Genomic DNA, 24,376 nt, shown 5'->3' on the forward strand with positions numbered 1-24,376 from the left:
AGCCAGTGGTTTCATTCATTTCAGTATGTTATGAAATTGAACTTGGAGCGACTTGAAGCCTGGTTGAGTCAGGCAATCCATCACTGTGTACATCACATGTCAGCTCCGATTATTGTCAGAGTTACTTTAAAACGCTGTGGTGCAGCTTGAAAAAAGCAGAAATGTATAAAGTTTATGTTGTTTTATATAGTAAACAGAAAAAAAAGAAAATGGCCTCTTTGCTACTTTAAAGGAAAACTAAAAACATGGTAATTATTTTAGGAAACGTCTGGAACTGATGTTTGGTTTTTTTTGTTTGGGTTTTTTTTTTTTTGCATGTATAAACACCGCGGCAACATGTCTGTGGACAGATGTCGGATAATATGTAGGACTGATTCAGCAGGACACAAATACGACAGAAGTGCAAATTCATCAATAAATTTACAGCTTTTGTAGCTGTTGACGTGTGGAGCAGCCATATTGGATTTTGAGGTCTGGGGTTAGCGAGGTGTGTCCGACTTCAGGGAGCATTTTAGATGAAAATGCAGACTGGGAACCTGGAAATCACAACTTCCATCTTCCCTTCTTGGAGAATTATTAGCCCATATACCAAATATCAATGAAATAAACACTGCATTTGTCTAGAAAATGACCTAATACTAATGAAATCTGTCCCTGCAGCAAGATATCTTTACCTCAGAAGAAATCTTGAAATTAGTTTTTTCAGTCGTTAATTAAATCAGCTCTGATAGTCTTCAGTTGTTTGACATAAGTGGAGCTTTTATATAGAATTACTCGAGAGCAGACCTGCTACAGCACTCATGTGAAATGAATTAAATTATCAGTTGCAGAATCTACTATGAATTTAAAGATAGAAGTTAGTAGTTTAAAACAAGATAATCTCATAAATTCCACAGATTTTAAATCTCGCACAGCTCAGAGCTTTTCTCCGCGTACGACACATGGACTCTGACGACATGTATTCAACCCTCTCTGTTGTGTTTATTGATGTGATTTTGCTGCTGATCTCTTCAGTCACCCGCTAACGACGGGTCAGTGAGAATTAAACGGGAGAGGAGAAGAAAGTAGAACCACAGTCCTACGTTTAAAAAAACAAAACAAAAAACCTTCATTCATGCCCCCCCCCCTCAGTGTTCGACTGTTTTCCTTGGCTTCCCTTCTTCCCCTTCTTCTCTCTCCGCCACAGTTCATGTATTCAAAGCAAATTGAATTATTCACATAATCACATAATAATTGCCCGCGTGGAATGAAAAGGTGCACAGTAGTTGCAGGTAATTATTACTATCTGTAATAACCTGGAACATTCCGTAATTAAAGCGTCCCTCCCTCCCACCGCAGCTGTCGTTTCTCATATTATTCCTGTTGCAGTCCGTCTCTCTCACGCTGGTTTATTTCCACTCGTTTTTCTGCTCAGCTCAGGTTTTTCTCCCGGTCCTGTCGTTACAGCTCTCCTCCTCACCCCCAGGTTCCCTCGCTCCATCTCTTCTTAACAACCGTTTTCCTCCATCACTCCTTTCCCTCGCTCTGTTATTCTAGCTAAGTGTAGATTTCTGCCAAGCTCAGCACTGCTTAAGCTCAGGACATAGTTGTAGTTGGCCTTAACTCGCCTCCTCCCCTCTTTTTTTTTTTTTTCTTCCTCTCAAAATCCCCCCCCCCTCTGCTTTTTCGCAAAACTTCCTTTTCAGCTCTTCAACAAACAGCCCTCCGAACCCCGGTGTTGATGTTGAGTCTCTCGGTCTCGTAGCTCTCAGATACTCATGTAATCTGAATATCTGCAGTGTTGACTGTGTTAACAAATGTTAACGGCCTGCTGTTTGGAGAGAAAGCCCTGAAATCGATGTGCTGACCTCGTTTGATTCGCCCGTAGGGGGAGTTTGGTGTAGAAGGGAGCTACTAAAAGGGGAAACGGGATTAACTTTAAGATTGTTTATCTGGAAAAGAGCTAACGGAAGGGAAATGTTGGTAGAGTAGTGTAAAATAATGAAGAGTTAATCAATTATAATATGTTTGTTGTTGTAACTCTAGCATTTGTCATATCAGTAGAAGCTGCTCTGAAAGATATATGTGCTGTATTGCAGATTTGCAGCTTGTCTGCTGCAGGCGTTGGCAGCTCAGGGACTCGACTCCAACATGGAGGGCACTAAATTGTGGAAAACAAAAAAAAAAGGAACTCAAAAATGGAAAAATTGTTATAAAAGTAATTTTTCCAATTTTGCTGTATTTACTTTTTGTCAGGAGTTCCCAGGGTTCTCCAGTCCAGGTTCAGTCTTCCTCTGGGGTTGGTGTGTGTACCTACCTCTCCTGCCAAAACCACCAAGTTTAAGATCACTGTGGACACCAACCAGGCACCGGTCGACCTCAACTCCATCTTCCCAGGTAAATCACACGCGCACACACACACACACACACACACAGTGAGGGCAGCATGTCGATGAAGGCCAACCTGCAGGTGATTGCAGTTTTCTGTGTACATGTCAGAGTGCAGGATGAGACTAAAGCTGCAGAAGAACATATATTTATATGAATCTGCGTGTGTGCGGTTGTGTATTTATACAAGTGTGTTTATTCATGTTTATTTGTGATTCTGTGTGCGTGTGTGTGTGTGCGTGTGTGTGTTTCAGTCCTGGGAATCTCTGCTGTGTTTCTCAGTTATCTAACGATCAGCTACAATCAGCAGCACTGACGTCTAAACACACACTCCACGTTCATACAGAGGCTGTGCTCTTTGTGTAAAGAGGGATTTGTGTAAGCTCATATTGTGTGTCTTTGTGAACAGTGCGACTGTATCTTTGTTCACCTTTTTGTTGGCGTCTTGCATCGTGATAGGCTGTCCTATCTGTCTCATCACGCGGCTGTCTGTCTTTCTGTCTCTGTCTCTCTCTCTGCAGAGTTTTCAGGGAAGTCAGAAGATAAGGACGGGAACAGTTTGGCTTTCCAGTTCCTGCCAGGAGCCAAAGTTACCGTGCTGGCCTCCAAGACCTCCCGTGAGTCTGACTACAGCACTGCATGATGAGCAGGATTTCTATCAGACGACCGTTAACCTCCATGAAAACTGTTTAAGACATAAATGTTGGAATTGTCTAATACAGCGAACGATCAGGGCTTTAAATGTTTTACCAGATGCAACTGCCAAGTAGTATCTATATAACTTGATGCTGTTTTTATCTTGTGATGCCTTTAAATCTTTTACAATCCCTCAACTGTAAAGAACTTGCAGCATCTCATTTCAGTCCATTATCCAACACTTTGTGATTGTTCAGACAACATTTGATACCTCGTGACACTTTGTAATATCTGATATCTGACCCCTAGATACTCAGGATAGAGCTGCAACAATTATTCAGTGAATTGATTAGCTGCCAATTATTAATTTAATGACCAACTATTTTGATAATCGAATTAATATTGTGAAAATTCTTTTTCTAGACTTTTTAAAAGTGAGTGTTTTATCATTTCTATAACAGTGAACTGAATATCTTTGGTTTGTCGACCAAACAAGACATTTTGAAATATATTAATCAGACTTATTGACTCCTTCGAGAGCCACTTTTCATTATGAGTCTGAAACTGTTTAAGCTTGAAATCTTAAACATTTGAAACTTTCAAAGATACCATTTGCTAGTATTTCATTTTAAGTACCTTTGAAGAAATACCTCTTAAAACCTTTTGATAATGATCATTTTTCTTCTTGACTTTAATTTTGAATCATTGCCATTAAAGAGACTCTGTGTAAGACTGTCTGTGTGTTTGTCTGTCAGAGCGTTACCGTATCCAGAGTGACAGTTTTGAAGACATGTGGCTGGTGGTGAAGGAGCTGGTCCGAAGATTCGACCAGCATTTCTCCAAGCTGGGAGTGAAAGACTTCAAGAAAAGCTTCAGTGGACCGCTCCCGCTGCAGGAGTACTTCCTGTCCGTAGACCACCACTTCCAGGTACGCACACATCGATAGATTGATGTTAAATCCACCAATATCAGAGATCAGGACTAAAAATACGATCAGCTTTTATTTAAAAGGGAGATTAATATCTGCTGAGGTTTGTTTATAGGTAAATGATGAAGTCATGTTGTGTTCCTGTTGTTATGTGTTCGTGTGTGTGTTTTAGCTGCGTGTCAGTGCTCAGCAGTACCAGGATCTGCTGTCAGAGCGGGCGGTCCAGTTCAGAGCCATCCAGCGGCGCCTGCTGACTCGATTCAAGGACAAAACCCCGGCACCCCTGCAGAACCTGGACACACTGCTGGACGCCACTTACAGCCAGGTCAGAAAAAACCCACTCACTGCTGGTTCTGCTGGGAAACTCGGGTGACACTCACAAGGGTTCCCATTAGGAAAAGGTTCCTAATGGAAGCTGGAGGACAGTTTTTTAGGCGATGAAACGCCAAGATGAGACGGTTTTATTGAGACTGAGACCTAAATGTGGATAAGAATGTGGAAAAGTGTAATTTTCTTAAGTTGTCTGACTGTGGGAGGTAAAGTTTTTACCTGAGAGAGTAAGTCTGACTCCCCAGCTCTCTTTTGCTGCCTTCCATTAACTCAGACACACACACACACACACACACACAGGTTACATATACACACATTCAGAGCGTTGACATGTTGGTGTAGATTTACAGTGTGAGAGTTGTATTTTGCTGATTTATAGACTTCCTCCCCTGATGTGATTAGCTGTGAGCTCACACCCAGATTCCACACACCCATGGTGCGTGTGTGTGTGTGTGTTTGTGCGTCTGTGTGTAGTTGAGTTCAGTGTGAAGTTGATTGTAAAACAAACCAGCCGTTAAGCTTTTGTCTCGCCCTTTGTTTAAGTTTGACGTATTGGAGGATGGAACTGTGTGTGTGTGTGTGTGTGTGTGTGTGTGTGTGTGTGTGTGTGTGTGTGTGTGTGTGTGTGTGTGTGTGTGTGTGTGTGTGTGTGTGTGTGTGTGTGTGTGTGTAACAAAGTGATGGTTCCTTGCCGCTGATGTTTACTCTAGAGGCCGACTTGGCGGTCACCAGCTCCACCGTCCATTAGCTTCTCGTTAGCGTAGCGAGGCCGGGTGACATCATCTCTTTATTAGCTGTTAAATCTGTCAGTGCGTCACAGCGCCGCTCTCTGTGATCAGACCCGCTCTCTCTAACAATACAATCATTTAATGCACATTCACGTTTAGAGTTCAGAGGCATTGTTGAAGCCTAATGAGAGGAAATTAATGAGCCTGTTGAAGTTCTTAATGCCGCTCTAACTCAAATAAACAGCGCTCACCTCGGGTTGGCTCGGCTGTCGTCGGTTCTTAACTTGTCTGCCTTAAATGTTAATATCCTCCGTCTGTTTAATGTCGGCTGCCTAAACAGTTTAATCAGCCGCACTTATTGCAAACACGCTTAATCAGCGGTGTTTTTTTAGGCGTGCTGGGCAGAGTTAAAGAAAAAATAAAAGTCAGCAATCAACAGGTAATTTAAATACTTTGTGATGAAACTGTTGTGGCAGCTACATGTACCGAGCAGGGAGAAACCACAGGGAGCTTTTATGGGACTCTATTATTAAATGAGGCCAATTTCCACCCACTGACCACCTGTCTCACCTGACCTCTGAAGAGACACAATGGTGAGCTGTAACAATGTCATACATAAGACATCCTGTACTGCTCCTGCTCAGCTGTTTACGTCCCTTAAAATAGCATGTATGTACCCCCATGTGACCACAGCTTGACTCTGGCACCACTTGGATCAGTGATCTGGGGGAACAGTTCCCCCGACGTGCTGGTGAACGTATCACGGTCTGACTTCGACTGATCACACCACACCTGTTGCCCGTCATGCCTGAAGTATTTAGTCTGTGTTAACCAAATTGTGATTTTAGTCCAGCTTTCTCTGGTTGTGGCCATCTTGTTTTTTTGGACCCAGTAGTGACATTAGGAGATTTAATTATGTGTTTATTACTGATAATATTTGATAGTATAGTTTTATTTTGATTCAATTTGTAATGCTATTTTCTATTACTAGTGATTTGAGATAAATATTATTGCTTTGTTTAGCTTATTTAGTTTTTGTTTTATTTGTAAATTGGTCACCGGAGACTGTATGGGTACGAATGCAGGTAAAAAACCATGTGCCCACCCAGGTGCATTCTGGTTAGGGTTAGGTGGAGTTCGGTGGAGGACCAGAATGCACCTGGGTGGGCACATGGTTTTTGTACCAGCTTAAGAGAGGCAGACAGGCAACAGGATTAGCTTGTTATATTGTTTTGCTTGCTTGTTTTGGGACAAAGGATTTATCCGAAGGAAACTAAGAGCTTTGAACGGACGTCACGACTTCTTGCCTGCATACGATTCACCCCCATGGTGCCAAAGTCGCCCTCTTTGGTTTCGATAAGTTTGAGTTAAATTGATTTTCGGCCACTACACTCTTCACATTTTGTGTTTTGGGCTCCTGATGTACAGTTTAATATTACCTGTCAAAATGCGTCTTTCTCTTGCTACTCTATCTCTTTCTTTCTGTCTGATTTCTGGCTCTGATATCACGACTCTTCAAGCTAATGCTCCCTGCTGTCACTCCTGTCCATCACCCGTTCTTTCTCTCTCTCTCTCTCTCTCTCTCTCTCTCTCTCTCTCTCTCTCTCTCTCTCTCTCCCTCCCTCTTCCCGCCATCCAGTGGCTCGTATGCGGGAAGTTTCTGACACTCTATACACTCTGTAATGTATACACACCCACCATAATGGAGGCTATCGACGGCTGGTCGGAAGAGTGATGAATGCGTCAAATTAATAATTCATGTCAGTATTAGGAGTCATGCTGCTGAGGCCAGGGCCAGCTCAGCAGTTTGTCTTCTGTAGCAGGGCGGATTTCACCAGAATACATCACGATCTCGTTTTAAACAGGAGGCTGACGGAGCAGCTGGTTCTTTCATTTGTCTTTGTGGATTTTCTTTCATTTATTTCTGTCACTTTTGGTCCTGATTTTTCCCTATTTCTTCTTTTTTTAAAAAACAAAATCTTTATCTTTATTTCATCTGTTAGGTTTCTTTCAGTTCAATCCTTTCTGAGCTGTTTTCCATGTCTTGCTTTCTTTTGACAAGAAGATATAAACAGACCAGTTAACAGTGGATCAATTACACACAAGCGCACCATTTAGCAACCCACTTTGTAAAGACCTTGCTCAGAGGCACTTCAGTGGTCTTGATGTAGGAAGGTAGAACATTGTCCCTTCATGTTTACCTCCCTAGTTTGTTTAATGGATGAGCTCCTGGTCAAGAAATGTCACCAGGTGAAAACCTCAGAGGGCTATTCAGAAATGTTGTGGGTGTTTTCCTCACGGAGCCGCGGCTCCATGCAAGCGATCACGCTGCTGTCAGAAAGGCAAAGGCATGTGTGGCCAATCAGGAATGCCGGTGAACCAGGCACCTCTTTCATTTCGGCTCAGAGGAATGTCTGCTGGGTAAATTTTCTGCATCAATCTTGGCTGATGGGGGGGATTTCCCCCTCGTTAGCGGTGTGTGTCTCCACATGCAGCGGCCGGCCATCGCCGACGAGCCGTCAGAGATAAGAGGAACGAGCTCCCTGTGAGAATACTCTGTGGTCGGCTGTGCATTTATGCAGCGGAGGATAATATTTCCATTGTTCATGCTGCCTTTATGGGCCTATATTTTATTCATGAATTCCTGAGAGCCGACTTGACTGACTTCATGTGTGTATACGTGTAAGCGCAGGAAACTTTTTCATCTGCCGACCACAGTGGCCTGACTCCAAAATACACCCGATGTTTGAACCGTTTGACCAGCCGGCTATGATTGATGACTTTCAGAATAGAGTGGGACCCATGAATGATTGTTTGTTACGTGTCACAGTGGCTGCAGGAGAAGACAAACCAGCTACGGACAAAATTCACCAGTTTGTTTTGTCATTGGTAGTAATTTCCAGCTCTGCTGTGTAAGTATTTCTGTCTCCTGTCCTGGTCCGAGGTGTGTTTTACCTCTGACTCCCTCCCCCGCCACTTCTTAAAAAGCCATCAGTCATCGCAGCCCCTGTGTTTTACTCTCTCCCCTCTAACTGGTGTTTGATTAATCTCTGGCAGCCAGAGGTTAGCCCGGCGCTAGTGCTCCGTGGCTAACTAACTTGCTAACCTCTCGAGCACATGTGGAAATACCAGGACTGTCACTCAACGAAATAAAAACTAAAAGCTCTAAAAGGAGTTTGTGGAAATGGATGAAGAGAGGCCAAAGGGGGCCAGAGCAAATCGAGGGAGGCTTTTCAGTTTCCATAAATATTTTCCCCGCCGCTGTTTCCTCTGGAGGTGAAACGTCCGTCGTTTGTTAGTGTTAGCATTAGCGCTGGGCTAGCGAGCGCCGACGTCTGGGAGGTGGCGGATGGGGGGGGACGGGGGCTTTTTCGGGGAGCCGGGCCGGTCCGAGCCAAGCTGAGCCTCCCTGTAATTATGAGTTCAAACGCTGGAAGAGGGCGGCTCGCTGACTGACGGGGTGACTGACAGGCCGTCCAGGGGCCTCGCCGGGCCCCTAATGGAGGCTTCTGGTAGACAGCAGGTTGATTTATCTGGCCCCAAATGGAGCTCTAAACATGGCTAAACACAGATCCCACTGTGGAGCGCAGGACCACCGCCATTAACAGCCCGGGCCTCTCAGTCCCTGCATACATGTGTGTGTTTCTAAGAGCGCATGAGGAGGAAGTGTGCATTTCAAGAATGTATGTACATGTATGTGTAGTCATGTTTCATTTAGCTATTTGCATGTTTTCGCACGATGACTGTGTGCGCATTAACGTGTATAATCATATTTCAGTGGACACTCAGGTATCGTATGAGCAGCCCTGAACTGCAGCGCTGCATATCTTTAGATGTGTGTGTGCGTCCGTGCGTCCCGCTTGTGTCTGTACATGTAGTCTCGTCTCAGTTGACTCTCGGTGTGTTTGTGCATTAACAAGTGTGTGTGTGTGTGTGTGTGTGTGTGGTGTGTGAATGGCAGGCTCTTAGGTGCCCTGTGTGTTTGTGTATCAGATTAAAGAGCCGACAGAAGCAGAGAAACTTCCTCTCTCTCTCTCTTATCCCCCAGGAGATGTTTCACCCCAGGAACACACACATTTACACCCGTCAGTACTCTCTCTCTTTAACACACACACACACACACACACACTCGAGGCTCAATGGAGCACAGAGGGTTGACGGTGGTCTGGTTTGTTTTCCCTCAGACAGTCTGTTTATGTGACTGTCTGTCTTATCAATGAATGGCTGTCTTTCATTCAGCTGACTGACACTCAGTGTTCTGTGTGTGTGTGTGTGTGTGTGTGTGTGTGTGTGTGTGTGTTGGGAGGCAGGCTGTCCCAGGTGAGAGATGTTGTCTTTTTATCCCCTGATGAGGAGCCACAGCAAAGCCATTTGTACATGTGACACACACACACACACACACACACACACACACACAGACACACACACACACACACAGACACACACACACACAGAGCCTCCTGAGGCCGTTGCCAGGTGTTTGCTGCAGGTATTGTGGTGAAGACATTCTTGAGTAATACTACTGGTTTCTCATTTCCCCTCAAAAATGTAAATTCAGTCATTATCGATTCAGCTGATGGAAGATGAACTTTCGTAGTCCATAAAACAAATTCTGGAGCTTCACAGCAGAACAGCGTCCTCATAAACAGGTGAGGGCTCCACAACCAAAAAGCATGAAGTGGCTCCATGCACCTGACTTTCCACCCACATGGGGATGAGGAGACATTTTCTTTTAAGATGGCTGAAAGAGTTTTAAATTCACTCCGTCTCTTCATTTATAAGTAGAATCTTCACAGAAATCTTCACAGTTTCATTTTAGTCTTCATTCATCTTTGTCTGTTTTTACAGTTTGGAATAGTCTTCAATTCCAGGTAGCAAATGTTTCAGATTCAGCTGTGAAGAACTTTGTAATATCAGTAGGATCAGATAACTGCTCTGTGAAGGAGCTGTGGTTCTCAGCCCAAACCGAATCCGCCCCGCCCCGACCACCAGACGGATTCGGGCCGTGTCTGGCTCTGATTCCTCTCGATTCCCTCAGGCTTGATCAGGTCATGTTTCCTTTTATTTATCTTCCCCAGATTTTAATCAGGTTCGGGGCTCATTAAGTGCTGTGGCGTGTTGTTGCAGGCGGGATAACACAGAATCCACATCGGTTCCAGTCGGGTCAAGCCAGCTTCTTCTTCTTCTCCTCCTTTTTTCTTTTGGACTCGACATAAGCTGTGGTCAGAAAGCTGTGTAAAAACAATCAGAGAGGGAGGAAGAGGGGAGGCAGGATGAAGCATCTGTACTGTTCTCTATCAGACAGACATAGATGACCTGCCAGAGGATTTCCTCATAGATGTGGTGGAGCTGGAGGAGACTTTATTATTAACATGTGGATGTGGTCACGGGGTGGGAGGGGGTACGAGACTGTCGACGAAGGGATCAGAGGGTGAAATGCTCAGAGCGATGGATGAAAAGGGCAGAAAAGAAATCAGAGTTTTAGATACGCCAAATATCGAGACATGCAGAAAGGCAGAACGATAAGACAAAATGAGGGAGATAAAGAAGCAGGAGGAGATATAATAAGAAAGTAAGACACAATAAATGCAGATAAAGCAACCGAGACAGAGTAACATGAAAGTAAAGATCTGAATGAGGCAGACGAAGGGAGAAAGAGAGAGTCGTAAACGATCTCCTCCTCCCTCCTCTCCTCTCCTTCCTGTCCTCTGATCCTCACAGCTGAAAGAATCAAAGAACAAATCTGACTTTTATTGTCTGTTTTATTTCCCATTGATCTGCTTTCATCTGTCTGCTGTCTGTCCTGCAAACGACGGAGTGAGACGATCTCTCCATCATCCCACAGAGGGCAGACAGAAGAGACGGGGAAAGGAAACAAGGGCGGAGGAATGTGAAAAGTTTGAGGGCAAGGAAAGAGGAAATGTGAACTGATTATTTAATTTAAAGCAATGACATGAAGAAGCTGAAGTGAGGATTAAAAATGTAAATGAAACAAGAACAATGCAGGTTATTCACCGGAAAAAATAAATCACAGGAGGAAGCAGTCAGATGACACAGCACGAGGAACTGATTTAAAACAGAATAGCTTTACATTAAGACGAGGAACATTTGGAATAACTGAGTTACCGACATGAGGAAATATGGAGTGAACCGTTAAGCACAAAGAGCAAAAAGAACTGTAGGAATAGAAACGCAGGACAAAATGAAGAAAAACATTAGAACAAGGCTACAGTAAGAACTCAACATCATTTAACTGCCTTCAGGTAAATTAAAAAATTCCTGTAGTCTTGTGGACAGACAGTCACCAGCGTTGTCCTGCTGGGCTCCAGGTTTTCCCTGCCAAAATATTCAAACTGAGTTTTGACCGGCAGCTATACGAGGAAAGTTTCCCACCATGCTTACCGCATCATTTCTCATTGTGTCCTGTTGCCGGGCACCAAGCAGAGATTTAATAAATCATCCATGTTGGAAAGCTGTCACGCTGGGAGGAGATTAGAGAAACTGAGATTATAGACTGGACTGCAGCTTTAATTAAACAGTCTGATAGTTCTGTGCCAACAGTCCAGGCCTGATTTTACACCGCTTTGATAGTGGACACTGACCTGAGAACTGTGGCTGAACCACCCGGGTGAGGATCACTGCTGGGACCTGGACCTGGACCCCAGCTCGATCCGCCTGGTGTCAAAGGTCAACTGCGATCTTGTGCTGTGGTTTTAAAACTCCGTGTCTTGTTTTTCTCTGGCACAGAACTTTCTACTGTAACATACAAAACCGCAGCAGGGTGCTGTTTGCATTCTGCTTTGGTCGTGGGAAACTTTTGTTTGGCCAAAGAGTAAATGAAATCAACTTAACAGCACACAAGACAATGTGTGGAGTTTCATGCTGTCGGTCGCGCCGACCGCAGACTGTAAACTGGTATGCTTTCAATGACGTTATGAGTCAAAGGACCGCAGTGCAGCCGTGATTAAAGACGTCCATTTGTGTGCCATGGTCTCCGCTAGAGGTAGTGAGTGGAGTGAAAAATGGGGGGAAGTGATGCAGTAATGCATAAAGAAGCCTTTGAGTTAGAAACCAAAGAAAATGAATGACGTTATGTAGAATTAATGTGATGTAATGTTAAGTTGAAGATGTGATATGTAACATTTAGATGGTAAAATATCTAAAAACAAGTAGCTAGAAGACCTTTGTTATATATTTTGTTGAGTCATTTAGTTGTATAATCTCAAATGTTTCCACAAATAATTTTCAAATGAATAATTTTGTTCAAGGTAACGATGTTTTTCATTTGGTTGTCTGCCATCGTAACGTAGAGGAGAGAGTCACAGATTGAAGAAGGAAGTTGGACAATGAGACACAACGTATCTTGAATAAAACTTTAAAAACATTAGTTTGTCACAGCAGGTAGATTTTCCCAGAAGATGATGGTTTCTCAATAATGGAGACAAAAACTCCCATCATGCCACGCTTCTTAAATCTCTTGTTTTTATTTGATTGTGAGACTCAAAGTGACAGAAAATGACACGTTGTTTTGTTGTGGGTTTATTTGTTGTTGTGATTAAAACAAAAGGCAATGCAGGGATCAAAAACATAAAAGTACACACACAGTTTCAAGTAGTCGTGTTGATGTTCAGTAAATCTATGTTCGTTGAAGTGGCTGCAACATGAATATAAAGTAAAAGTTGGCTCAGGCAAAGTCAAATATTCAGCCAAGTTCAAATGTTTGAAGCAAAGTAAACTTTGTTTCTGTTATCAGACTGATTGTGCTGCATTGTGTTAAAAATCTGATCACAGGTCAGCTCAGACTAATCTCTCTTTGTTTAAACCAGCGGGACTCTGCAGTCTGCAGGTCTGTGGGAGGACACACCCCAACTAATACGATTACACGCTAGCATGCAGCGTATAAACACACATACACACTGCCGCCACACAACGGAGGAAATTTGCCGCATGCATCTGATTTTTGATGAATAAATTCCTGTTCGTTAAAGAAATGCTTTTGCCTGTGTGTGTGTGTGTGTGTGTGCGTGTCATTGCGTTATTTAATTAGCTGTAAATATAGCTGCGTACGGAGCGCGTCATGTGGTCGACGTGTATGAAAACCATATGCACAATGAGACAAGCTGGCAGTCTGTCGAGCTGTAATACAGTGGAACAATATATACAGATCTGCATTCAGAGCTGTGGCTAATGGATTTCGGGCGCAGGCTGGAAAACGTTTGTGCGTGTGTTTATACGTCTCTGTTTTAAGTAGCAGATGCAGCGAAACGTCGGACTGAACTCAAAGTCAAATCCAATGTGTCAAATACTCCCTTTTTGTTTTGCACAGATTTCTTTTTGCTTTTGATGATAGCCTGCTGGACGAGAGGCAACGAGAAGTGAGACTACAGTTCTCTATTGTTAGATTTGGGTTAGTTTGATAACATCTTATCAAATCAGAATCCTCCTAAATCACTTGACACAGATAATAGTTTAACTGGGAGACTGAAACAATCTTTGGCTGAGCATTACAGAATGAATGCTCTTTGTCAAGTGATGCAATTTGTCACCAGTGATGTCATTTTGAAGAAAAGCATGCAAATACTGTCCTGCGTTGCTTTTTCAAAATAAAGAATGAGTTGAGAGAGATTAAAGGGTTTTGATACCAGATTGTTTGTTGGCGGCAGAGCTCAAGGAAACCGGGTATTTTTTTCCCAACCAGGAACGAGATCCAAAACTTAACTGGCTTTCACAACCCGACAGCACCGTCGAGTTGACTGTGATGTAATTTCAAGATGAGATTATGTTTGTAAAACGTGTCCAGCAGCCACGTGGTTTTCTGTGAACATGAGATTAGAATCAGGGAGGCATCAACTGTTGATTTGAATCATTGACGTTTTAATCAATACAAGAAATGTCTCTGCATTCTTTATTTATACTGTGTGTGTGTGTGTGTGTGTGTGTGTGTGTGTGTGTGTGTGTGTGTGTGTGTGTGTTTGACCCCACATGACTGATCACCTCCATCACTTCACTTTCTCCAAAGTCAACATGTCTCTCTCTGTCTGAGTGTGTGTGACCGTTTGTTGCTTCCACCTCAAACAATGGTCGATTTATAAGATTATACATATTTACTCTGTAATCAGGGTGTGTGTGTGTGTGTGTGTGTGTGTGTGTGTGTGTGTGTGTGTGTGTGTGTGTGTGTCTCAGAGAGAGTGCGGCGGCCTTGCGACGCCAAGCTGAGGATATTTATCTTGTTGCTGTGAATTCTCCTCATTTTTTTGCCTCCCTCCTTCACTCACTTCTCTCTCTCTCTCTCTTCCTCTCCTCTGTCCTTCAAAGGAGACCATTGAGAGAAAAGCAAACAGGCATGGAGGGGGCAACACACACACACACTCAACTCTCACACACACACACACATACACACACACACACACACACACACACACACACACACACACACAAACAGACACACTCATTGCTGCCAAGGGTGTGTTTGTGGGTAAAACTTATTTAGTGTGGCTTATGGAGTTTGTCAGCTGTGTGTGTGTGTGTGTGTGTGTGTGTGTTTGTGTGTGTGGGGTGTGTGTGTGTGTGTGTGTGTGTGTGTGTGTGTGTCTTCATGATTATGAAACTCTGTGTATGTATGTGTGTGTGTGCTAAAAAAGCAAGCTGTGCGTTCGATCGGATTAGCGACCACAGCGAAGGCGGACTCGAGCATCAAGCTATCAGTGTGTTAGCATCATAATAACGTTAGCATCCGCCTCATTTACTTTGCATCAGCATTGTTAGCTTTTGATTAGCTCTCAGCCTCTCACTGCACAGTTGTTAGTTTGTGGAATTCTGACTCAGCCCGCCAGAACTCCTTAGCTCCAAATTAGTGTCGTTTTCACTGGGACCACAACCAAAACCATCACCTCAGACCTGGCGCTCTGTGTGTGTGTGTGTGTGTGTGTGTGTGTGTGTGTGTGTGTGTGTGTGTGTGTGTGTGTGTGTGTGTGTGTGTGTGTGTGTGTGTATTGGCTTCTCAGGTCTCTTCGGTCTGGACTGCATCAAGTGTGTGGTTCAGTGTTGGACCATAGGGACACTGTGTGTACACATGTTGTGTGTAGGTGTGTGTAGGTGTGTGTGTGTGTGTGTGTGTACATGTGCGTACCATTCTGGGAGAAATAAACACTTACTTCTCGTTTTCTGTCAGACGAATACGGTTTCTTTTTTTATTTCAGCAGCTTTTTCTTTATTTAGAAAAGTCACGTAAAAAGCCATGAAGCCTTCGCGGCAGCAGAAAGCGTTCTCAGAAGTGTCAGCAGAATAGAGCTGCGAGCTGTTTGTTTTCTTTGACCCACCTCAGCGTTGTGTCAGTCATTAGAAATTTATTCTGGTCAGAAAACAAGGTTCAAACGCAGCGCTGTTTATTTGTAATTCTTGCAGAGGTTGCAGAGTTTTTCTGGTCTTGAATGTGTCAGAGTGATGCATCATGTGCGGCCATCAAAAACATGGAGTGTTTCAGTATTTCACTCATATTCATCACATTACAGCAGGTTCAACGAAGAGTTGGAACAAGATGATACACAGTATTTAAAATACTGCAGAGAGAGACAATTTTAACGACCTTTAAACGACCTGTATAGAAAAGCAAAACTTTTAGGGGTCACTTTAGTTTTCTGATTAAATTGACACGGGTGACTTTTCATCCACAGGATCAGATCTGATTCCAGGAGGTTTTTTGCTCACAGTGGGTATTAATATGTAAACACAGAAGCGAGTTTGTGACCAGAAAGTTACTGATTCAATCTTCCACAGGACCCTCAGGATGAATCTGAGTGGGGTCAGTGAAGCTACACGTACTTACAGAAATGTTCTGGAAGTAATCTGACACATTCATGATCCCCCCTCGACAAGAAGGTTAATGAAGAAAGACAGAATAACATGAGGAGCGCAGAAAAATGTAGGAACAAGAGGAAAGAAGAAAAGAGTCGAAGAAAAGAGAGGAGAAACAGGTGGAAGAGAGGAAAGCACATGTCTGGATCTACAGCTGAGAGTGTGTGTGTGTGTCTCCATGTGTGTGTCTCCGTGTTTGTGTGTGTGTGTGTGTGTGTGTGTGTGTGTGTGTGTGTGTGTGTGTGTGTCTCCGTTTGTGTGTGTGTGGTGCTAATTTGTAGTCAGGATCACTCTGTATTTTGTCTGCCAAGATTAGACTGCCTTGTTTTGGTCTCTAACCACGAACAGACAATGCACGATTTATACTCACACACACACACACACACAGAGTCAGGAAACGGCATCCTAACTTTCTCGCTGTCCTATCCGGTCATATTTTATCCGGCGGAGCAGTGACAGTAATGAGAATGACTCCAGCTACGTGTTCAAACAGAGCGCGGCCACATGTTTGGTGTTCCGCTGCGGGATGCTAACCGTCTCTCGGAAAATTACATTTAATTTAGCATAATTTTTACTCTTGTAACTGACACTTTTCCAAAGAGATTTTTCTTGGTGAACTACGGTCCATGTAGAGGGATATCCTGTTGGATCTCTGCTGGAGGTAGAAGTCTGGGATCTGAACCTACAGAGTCTGGGTTATATAACATGTCTGGAGAGCAGTTTTTTTTCTCCACGTGAAATTACAATTTAGGTTTGTTCAGGAAGTGCAACAACCCTCACAGCTGAATGAACACACTCAGGGTGTGTTATTGGGCATGAGAAATTAATAAATCACATGATGTTGTTAAAGTTTATTCTTCATAATCTGTGATGTTCCAGTGTCGTTATGTTAAAACCTCAGTCATATTGTCAGATAATACATCAATTAATGTCAAATAAATCATGTATCTCATATCAGCTGACATTTTTTAATTACAAGTGGACTCATGCAGACCCTGAGAACTTCTTGATACGAGACATTCTTTATCCCTTCTAAAGATCTCTTCAGAAATCATTCATAACGCCAGAAACAAAACAGTTTGATAAACAACATCCTTCTCGTTTTTGTGGCTTCGTCTTCGATCGCCGGCCTTTCAGAGCATTTTATCCAGTTTACCAGGACTGACCGCGGCCTCTCAGCAGCCAATAAACAGACTGTAACTTCTGTGTAATGACTTTAAATCACGTCGTTTCGCGCTCAGACCAAACAATCTCTTGACGTTAGTGGTCTTATTTCTCACTCCCTTGCTTCCTCATGCGGCAGCAGCAGCAAACAAAAACCCGCTGATGACAAAGTAAAGCTGCACCACCAGAGAAGACCTCCGCTGAAGACTGTTGAATCATCATGAAAGTCATCTCATCGCTGTGCTGTTCATACTACCCACAATCAGTAACAATCATATAGATGCACAGTGAGACTGGATTCATGGAGATTGTGCAGATGACAGCAGAGGAGAGGAGAAGACAGAGATAAAGGCTCTCATTGGCTGTGGCTGGTTCCTGGCTCTCAGGCCCGTCTGCTACTAAACCAGATATCCAGCAGTCGTTGGCGACGGATCGGCGAAGTGTCTTCCAGCTGCCAGATCTCGTCTTTAAACAGTTCACTCATACCGATCGTGGTTGATGGGAGCAGCGGATGATCTGCCTCTGATCTGGGAGCTTTTTGCTGGCAATCTCCAAAAAAGAATAAATAAAAAACCCTGAAAAAACAGCTTATATCTTAAAAGAATAATCCTAAAGCTGTCCTGATTTTATATTTCATGCAGTTACAGTGACTGAGTTGTTCAGAGCTGCTCCCGCGGCTGCAGAGACAGTGAAAGTAGCTCTGAGTTTGCGGATGAACCCGTCATTTAGCTTTCAGTCCCGATCAGGAGAACTTCCCCGGGCCTCTTGTTGTGTGTCACATGAATTTAAAGTCAAATATCCGACTCAGAAAGAGACGGAACAAACCGGATCATTTCGGAGAACGCCTGCTGGACACACAGCTGGACTCACATCTGGCTCTGCGTGAGTGTGTGTGTGTGCTTGATCACGTACATATGTTCATCTTCACAAACGTGCACTTGCATCAAAATGTGTATGAGTGCGTACAGCATGTGTGTGAGTGTGTGTGTTTGTGCGCTGAATGCGTGTGCACGTGTGCAGCCTGGGAGGTTAGTGTGAACTGTTAATGACAGGCCACGGTGTGTGTGTGTGTGCACATGTGTGTTTGCGTGTGTGTGTGTGTGTGTGTGTGTGTGTGTGTGTGTGTGTGTGTGTGTGTAATGAGTAGAGAGAAAGGTTCTGTGTGATTATAGGCCTCCTCTTAGGACCAGAGAGACTAAATATGGCTTCAGACTAAACACCGTCCCCACACACACACACACACACACACACACACACACACACAGACACACACACATACATGCTCACACACACATGCTCACACACACACACCACACCACAGACCACATACACATTGGCGACATAAAGCACATATGAAGAGAAAAACTCTGAAAATAACTTGAAGATATTTTTATGATCACACAGGACAGGAGCTTCTTCACTGTGTGTGTGTGTGTGTGTGTGTGTTCTGTGTGTGGTTCTGTGTGTGTTCTGTTGGAAATAAATTTGACTAATAACTCATCAAGCACTGAAAATCCTTTGGTGAGTTGTGTCATGTGGTTTCCTCGAATTTGTTTGATTGAACTGCTGTTAGTTATAAAGTGTTTGCCTCCTGACAGCCGCGTCCACGTGAAGGAACACTGAGCCTGATGCTTGAACATCTGAACTTGCTCGTGCAGATGATTCCAACTTTGCAAATGTTCCTGTTTTGTTGGAAAAACTTTTATTTTAATGTTATAAACATCACACAGGACAACATCCATATGGATTTACCATCTCTTAATAAGTTGTTCCACTTCTGAACAGCACACGTAATCAGTATAAATACAGTACAGTACAGTAGAAAAAGAAGTATATCGTGAAATAAATCAAGCTATATTGACAAAATAAGAAGAACGTTATTAAAGATGGGCACTTGTGAAGAGAGCTGTAGACGTTTGACAAGAGATTTCTGACTCAAATCAAATCTAAGTCGCTGATAAACGTTGCAACTTGGACTCGACTGCTGTGAGACTCAACTTTTTAAATGTTGAGGTAACATCACTTCGAGCCTTCATAGAATTTTTATTTGGCATTTTTAAACTATTTTCTGACACAAATCATTTAATGTGTCGATGACATAATCAGCAGATCAGTTGATTATGAAAATAAACTTTAGCCTCAGACTGCAGACATGCCTCCAACAAAACACCCTGAATATATCTGAGGGACTCTGTGTCAGAGAGATTCTGACCTCGATTTGTTAAAGCAGCTCGTCTAATTAAATGTACAACAGATGTTTCAGCTTTTGTTTTGATATAACTGATTAAATCAGGGTTGCAGTTTACTGTAGAGCAGTTTGTCCGTACAGTACAGTGAGTTTTCACTCCGGCAGCCAGTGTATGAAGAAAGTGTGTGTGCGGCAGACGTGTCACTGTGTTTTCTTGCACCACTGAACTCTTCGACGGGCCAAGAGAGTTCATATATATTTTGGCTTTTGAGGAAGGTTTAAACCAAACACACACACACACACACACACACACACACACACACACACACACACACACACACACACACACACACACTCCGCACTCGCAGCTGTTCTGGTGAAACAGGCCCTTGGGTTAAGTCACATCACATGCTATTAATACGCTCTCGCTAACAGTGTGTGTCGTGTGTGCACGTGAAGTCTCTCTGGGAGGTTGTCTGAGTGTGTTTGTGTCAGGTGTGTGTGTGTGTGTGTGTGTGTTTCAGCCTGAATTGATTTAAGTGCCTTGCTTAAGGGCATGAGTGTGTCAGTGTATCTGTTTGAACTTTGACCCCGACCACACTTCCAAACAGCTGTATCAGCCCTCTTTATGAGGTGTGTGTGTGTGTGTGTGTATGTGTGTGTGTGTGTGTGTGTGTTTTGGGGACTTGCATCCTCCGTCCTCACCTCCACGTTTCCTTTCACCTGGTCTGACCTTCTCATGCGGGTGACGTGATGTCTTGTTCCAGATGTTTCAGTGCAGTTTTGTATATTCGCTGATATAAAACTTCCAGATTTATTCACAAACGACAGTTCCCTTCTGTGTCTTGGCTGTCTCTGCTGTCAGCACCGCTCTCCCCCGACACTTCAAACCCTGATCCGAGCACAGCAAGTTCATCTTCTGGGTTTTCTAAAGGTCTCCTCAAGGCATTCTGGGTAATGTTGACATCACAAGCTCAGACAGAAGAACAGGGGCTGGTTAATAAGTGGATACATGAATATTCTCTTTGTTTTCGCAGGAAAAACAGTATAATTACAACATTAAAATTACTCCTCAATCAATCACTCCTTTTCCCTTGTTAAGAATGCCAGTATATATGAAAGTGTTTTTAATTTCATTCCACAAGATTAACTGCTGGACACCAGATGTCTCCTGCTTCCCTGTAAAGTCTGTTCTGAGGCTTCGAGCGTCATCATATCACATCTGAATGTAGGACCAGGATTGGCTTCCATATGTTTGTGTTGTCACAGTTCATGCCCTTTTTATAGTCACATTTTAAAGGCGATAAAATAAAACATACACTTTGAGTGATGAATTTAAAAACAGCCTCTCAAACTCTGCACGGTGAAGCTCAAAGATTCAACTGTAGGAACGAGAAGAAAACACACAGTTCTGATTGGATGGGGACTTTGAAATGTTTTCATTTGGGTCTTGAATTTGTGCTGAGTGACAAGACACATGTGTGACGGCTACTTTACACTACAAAAATGCTCAAGATGTTTTGGGCCCTTGTGGAAAAAGTGTTGAAAGAGACTGATTTGAATTTATAGACAGTATGAACACAAAGTCATTCCATCAATCGTCTCTTGCTGAATATCTCATCTCATTTTATTTGAGTTTCAAATGTTTGCTGGGAAGAAAGTTTCAATGTGTTCATCCCGGGACACAATCAAGACTGACTGTGCTGCCAGGTGTGAACTTTGCTCTGTCTCAGATGTAGGTGTAGACACAATCTGGATATTCCTGGACTCCAGATACTCTGTCTGATCGGGGCCAAATTCTCCAGTCCAGCCTCCACCCAGAACCCCCTCTCTCCTCCGTCCAGCTGGACCGACCAAACCCCCTCATTATTTCAGTCCTGGGTGGGCCTGAGCTCCACCAACAAGCGTGTGTGTGTGTGTGTGAGTCCGTGTGTGTGTGTCTGAGGTCACCTCTGAACCTGTCGAGGTCAGCTCCCACAGCCCCGGGGCTACCGGCATCCAGGGACCCAGCCTGGGTGTTAATCCCAGGTTGGGTGTCACTGTGGTGGGTCATGCTCTGTAATTTAGTCCCCTGCTCTGTCTGGGGCCTCCGGGTCATCAGGACCACCCAGCACACTGCAGCAACTACCTACCTCAGCGTGTGTGAGAGTGTGTGAGAACGGGAACATGGAGCGTGTGTGGATTTAAGATGTTGTAATCCTGAACTTCTGTACTTTTAGCTGCGTGCTACTGCATGCAGGCAGCAGAGGCTTTAGACTGTGTTTGCATGAGTGTGAGCTAGATGTGCGTGTTTTGAGTTTTTTTGAGTTTATCGATATTTGTATGATTTTTTAAAGGAGTATTATGTAATATATGCATCTGAAAAAATTGCAGAAATTTCTAAAATTGACCAGACCTGTGTACTTACTGCGATGTTTCCAACGATGTTGAAGCCAAGAGAAATACATCTTTGTATCCAAGTCACGATGTCTTTCATCGCCACTTGCTTTTTTGCGCGAACGAAAATGGCGACATTCCATGACGTAGATTGTCACTTTCGCTGAGCTGGGCAGCAGAAATCATGACGTAAGGTTAAAAAATCTGGTGACGCAACCAGGAAAGTCTGGTCCGTCCCCTTAAACAACGGCTGACGAGGTTAACAAGGTCTCTGAAGAACTCGCCTTCGAAGACCGCAAAGAATGACAGAGAGCGAAGAAAAAAGTCTTCAAACTGGACTAATTAAAATGTTTAAACATTACCCCGTCCTTGAATATTCTTGCTTGAATCAGAAATAATGTTGAAGACAACAATTCCCATGATCCCACGCTGCTCACCGTCTTTGGTCTTGTTTTGATTTCGAGACCCTCGGCTGCAGAAATGTCTCTTTTTGTGAAACGGCGTCCCAAACTGTGGTCCTCGGCTTTGCAGCCAAGATTTAATCCAGATGACTGTTTGTCTGACCAGCAGTCAAAATAATTAGATATTTACACGAATCTCTTAAAATCCAGTTTTCCCTGTGCACTTCCTCTGAGAGCGCCGACTCACAGTGTTATATTTGTTATTAATCACCTTGTGGCGGCTCTTAATGATGTTTACACTCAGTTAAATATTCAAACCAAAGACTCAGTTCCATCAATTAAAATGTTTAAATTCAATCTGTCATATTTGGTCTTGAAGCTTGAAACTTGAAGACCTTCACTCGGACTTAGAAGCCAGTTCTGGTTCTGGCTTTAAACAAATCTGGGCTGCGCAGCATCAGTCTGACTGACCCAGTGATGCGTCTGAGAAATATCAAGCTACCATAATGTTATAGTTGGATGATATCTGTCATCATTTCATTTCCTCTTGATGGACTTTGGGATTAGTCCACTAAGTTTTCCACAGTTTTGGTCCGTGTGGAGATTTGAGGCACTTGTGTGAATGCCCATATCTTTCTGTGTGTGTGTGTGTGTGTGTGTGTGTGTGTGTGTTAGCCTGTGTGTGTTGTGTACCAGCGGTTGTGTTTGTGTTTTCATCTGCCCATATTTCAGACTCTGACAACTGAAAAAAGAGACATATTCATCAGGGAGGGACGGGAGTCTGGAGAGCGATGGAGGCAGGGCGGGTCTCCTTCACACACACGACCTATCAGCGCAGAATAAAGCTCTTTGTTCGCGACCGTGTGAACGCGCGTGTCAAAGAAAAGCAGACGGCCTCCCTCTCTCAGCCTCGCCGTCCCAGAGAAAACACGAGAGTTCAGCCGGCTCTTTGACGGAGCGGGGACAGCCTCATAAATCACGCCGCCGTGTTTTAGCAGCCGTCCGTACTCCTGAACGACGGCCTGTTAAAGCATCTCTGACAGCCCTGATTGGGGAGGCGGTTGAAAAAGGGAGACTTTGACTTTATTTTTCTTTACCAAAGAATCCCCAGACACCTTCTCACTTCTTGTATTTTTAAATTCAAGGCGTTTAGCTCGCACTCACTGAATCACCTGGAAGTGAGCAGAACGGTAGAGCGGGATCTTGAACATCCATCAATCCTGGTCAAAGAACAACTGGAGTGTCCTTGAACTTCACATCTATTCCTGATAAGGATTATTGGTGAATTTTGAGTGTTTTAGGACTATTCACACCTCAGTGGCTTCCTGTCCTAAATTTCCACTCATCTTTTATTGATTATTCTCAGTTACACAATCCAAACTTCATCAGCTGCTTGAGCGAGCGTGTGTGACGCAGGATGTCGAGGATGGGAAAGCAGGAGGAGGGTGGAGGAGAGGTGGTGGTTATCAGGCCGGTGCGTTCCAGAGGTTTCCGCAGGAGGTGAACCATCAGAGGTGGGATCAGGCTGGGTTGCCAGATCCTATCATTTTCATCCCCCCTCTCTTCCTCGCCCTCTACTCTCAGAGACTCGAGTAAACCAGCAGCCTCTCGTTTCTAACTCTATTATTCCTTCTCTCCAAATACCTTCTTACCTACCTCTGTCTCCGTCTGTTCGTCTCTCACTCCGTTCTGTCTGCTCCTCTCTCGCCACCCCCTCAGCTCCCCGTCTTATCAGTGAGAGTGTAGACAGACGGTGTTATCAGTATTGTGTGTGTGTGTGCTTGTTTTGACCGCGGACAATAGTGGTTACTGTCTGTCTGTCTGCCTATCTGTCTATCAGACATACGGAGAAGAGATGCTGATCGCCCCTTCACTCGTCCGCCAGATTGCTCTGTCTCCACCGCCTGACGCTTGTTTACGTTCCAAATCGACCTCTCTGTCTCTTTTCTGCTTGAATCAGCTTAATTTTTCCTTCTTTGCCATGAACTGTGTCAACTTAAATACCAGTGAAATTAGGCTTGTACGAGTCCTTTTTAGTATCAGATCAGCGTGATCGGTACCTCAACAGAAGGCTAACGCAAAGTCAGGATGGCACAGAACGATTTGTTTGGGATCATCTGCAATGTTTGACAAGGGAAATTCAAAAATGGTTGATCTTCCTTTCTGTCATCAGGTCGATGTCCCTCCTGGTGGGCAGATTTTCACTGGATTAGTTTTGGATATAGTCGCTCATCGACCCAAGACAATGACGACACATGCGATGATGAGTACCAACAAATTGCCATCAGGCTTTAATTTGTAACTGCACATGAGTTATCTTCTTTTTAATGCAATCTCCATGACCTCCGCTCTAGTGCCACCCTCACAGTACATTAATTATAAACAGAATTCAGATTCCCGTGTC

At 43.8% G+C, this 24,376-nt stretch overlaps 1 protein-coding gene across 9 annotated transcripts in view; it reads left to right on the forward strand.

Moving 5' to 3' along the window:
• bbs9 (Bardet-Biedl syndrome 9) overlaps nucleotides 1–24,376 on the forward strand; it is a 170,361-nt gene that overhangs the window by 53,643 nt on the left and 92,342 nt on the right. For all 9 annotated transcript variants that reach the window (XM_037074039.1, XM_037074040.1, XM_037074038.1 and 6 more), the window contains exons 15-18: nucleotides 2,236–2,376; nucleotides 2,889–2,984; nucleotides 3,759–3,931; nucleotides 4,104–4,256. In XM_037074039.1, the coding sequence (XP_036929934.1) occupies nucleotides 2,236–2,376; nucleotides 2,889–2,984; nucleotides 3,759–3,931; nucleotides 4,104–4,256 (563 nt within the window). The remainder of the gene's footprint in view (nucleotides 1–2,235; nucleotides 2,377–2,888; nucleotides 2,985–3,758; nucleotides 3,932–4,103; nucleotides 4,257–24,376) is intronic.

This window comes from Acanthopagrus latus, chromosome 17 (assembly GCF_904848185.1).
Source record: "Acanthopagrus latus isolate v.2019 chromosome 17, fAcaLat1.1, whole genome shotgun sequence".
In the NCBI taxonomy this organism is placed as follows: Eukaryota; Metazoa; Chordata; class Actinopteri; order Spariformes; family Sparidae; genus Acanthopagrus; species Acanthopagrus latus.